This window comes from Montipora foliosa, chromosome 3 (assembly GCF_036669935.1).
Source record: "Montipora foliosa isolate CH-2021 chromosome 3, ASM3666993v2, whole genome shotgun sequence".
Classification (NCBI taxonomy): domain Eukaryota; kingdom Metazoa; phylum Cnidaria; class Anthozoa; order Scleractinia; family Acroporidae; genus Montipora; species Montipora foliosa.
In genome coordinates, this window is record NC_090871.1 from 62511439 (window position 1) to 62513840 (window position 2402).

General features: G+C 37.6%; 1 protein-coding gene across 1 annotated transcript in view; it reads left to right on the forward strand.

Moving 5' to 3' along the window:
* The first annotated feature begins 744 nt into the window (after window positions 1–744).
* Window positions 745–2402, forward strand: part of LOC137997916 (retinal rod rhodopsin-sensitive cGMP 3',5'-cyclic phosphodiesterase subunit delta-like) — a 13151-nt gene continuing 11493 nt past the window's right edge. Inside the window, exon 1 of the mRNA XM_068844243.1 lies at window positions 745–960. Coding sequence (XP_068700344.1) covers window positions 914–960 — 47 coding nt within the window. The 5' untranslated portion in view covers window positions 745–913. The remainder of the gene's footprint in view (window positions 961–2402) is intronic.

A 2402-nucleotide genomic window follows, 5' to 3' on the forward strand; every position in this document is an offset into this window, starting at 1 on the left:
CAACTTGGACTGTGAATCCATGTGCGATCCTCCTGGAGTGATACGTTTTTGGCTCAAGGGATCTACTTTACTGAGTCTTTACATTAATTACCCTTGTCCGCCTGTGAATCACATGTTGATCCAACGTTATCACATAGAAAAACTGGCCCTTAGGGAGTCCCACGTAAATGCCACAGATTAAGTGATCAATCAGCCATGTTGCCAGCATGGTTTTCCTGATAGTGTAGTGGTTAACACACCCGACTAGTGATCAGGGGGACGTGGGTTCAAATTCCGCTCAGGGCAATTACAGTTTTCTCCAGAAGTTGTCCAGTGTTGAGTGTCCTGTAACTTTCTATATAAGTTAATTTAAAGCTGTCTTAAAAAAGTATGTTTTGAGAGCTCGTTTAAAAGATGTGAGGGTCTGAATGTTTCTGATCTACGCCGGAAGACTGTTACACAGTTTCGGAGCAGCCGATAAAATCACCGATAAAATCACACTTCTCCGGCATCAGTAACGCTCAAACTCCGGCGATGGTCAAACAGATAAATTTACTTCTCTTTGACCAAGTTTCAAGTTCCAGCGAGCATCCATTGCTGAGAAACAGCGAAAACTATTAAAAAATTCCAATTTGACACGGCGGGTCAAACCGTTCACTTGAGCCTCGATACGGTGAGAGCAAATAAGTGTTACCTATGTCGTTACCTATGCTGTAACTTCACTTGACAGCCGCGCCTTCTGACGCAATTACCCAGAGTTCTCATGGAAACGCTGAACGCTTCCTTGGTGCTGCGACTATTTGATGAGTACAAATTCAAATTGCTGCTACATTTTTGCTGATTTTTGGCTCTCGCCTGAACATTTTTCTGATTGTCTTGTGGAGGTCTGAGCAGTGGATTGTCGGGTGGACGTGGAGAGTGCTTCTTTTTCGCTATGACAGCCGAAAACAAAAAGGATCTGATACTGAAGGGATTTAAGTTGTATCCTTGTGGATTTGGCTAGCGCAATAATCTTCGCTTGTAATTTAAATGGACATTCTTCGCTTAACGATTACTATATTAATTGCTGTATTATTACGATCGCTTTATTTGCAAAGCGTAGTGGTATGTCTTGCTTAAGGCTGCAAGAAGGTTGAAATCACTGCAGTCACTGAAGTTCTTTTTCCTTTACCTTGTAGTCTTGACTGGGATAGAGTTTGTGGCTGTCTCTTTCACTTTTAAGCTAAACCTTGCTTTCATTTGAGTCTATGAGATGGAATCGCTTTGGATTATTGCGCTAAATTATTAGGTGGTGTAGAAACGTGGAACATCATAAACTCGTTGGCTTGTTAATTCGAGGTGACGCTAATGAAGGATGAATATTTTCTGTTGATTATAATAATCTGCGGTTTACCATCCAAACGTGGAGGGAAATACAGCCCATCAGATCTTTTTTGCTGAAAGGCATTGTAAAAATCACCAATCAAGATTATACCAGTTTCGATAAGCGGATTCTGGTTTTACGTCAACGTTACATCGTGTCAGTTTCCAGTAGAAGATTGAACTGCAAAGCGTTTATCAAAATAATTTGCAAATTGGCACAGAAACAAGACTTCCTGATTAAACATTTCAGGATCTGAATTTTTTGTATAAATCTTTAGTTAACTGTTTTTTAACCATATGTAAGGTTTAAAATGATCATAAAGTCATTTTTTATAGTTTGTTTTGTCTAGCTCTTTTCTCTCCCTCAGAAACACATTTTTTGACATTTCACTTTCAGGGAAAACTGCTCGCATGATTGAGTTTGGAAAACAATCATGGCTTCATAGTACAGTTTTCCTGGAAAAAAATTTAGTTGACACCGAGTCATTGTTGGCATCAAGCAGACAGCTTTATCTACCTTCATTCCTTAAATTTTATACTACTACTACTACTACTACTACTACTACTACTGCTACTACTACTACTACTACTACTACTACTACTACAACGACTACTACTACTACTACTACTACTACTACTACTACTACTACTACTAATTATTATTATTATTATTATTATTATTATTATTGCTACTACTACTACTACTACTACTACTACTACTACTACTACTACTAATAATAATAATAATAATAATGATAATAATTATCATTATTATTATTATCACTATTATTATTATTACTGTAAAATTTAAGGAACAAAGGTAGATAAATCTGTCTGCTTTGATGCCAACAATGACTCGGTGTCAACTAAAACAGGAAGAACAATTTTTCCTGGAAAACTGTACTATGAAGCCATGATTGTTTTCCCAACTCAATCATGCAAGCATTTGTCCCTGAAAGTGAAATGTCAAAAAATGTGTCTCTGAGGGAGAGAAAAGAGCATTGGTCATTGATACATGCTTGATCTTTTCGTTTTCCTGACCTCAGTGAACTTTGTCTTGT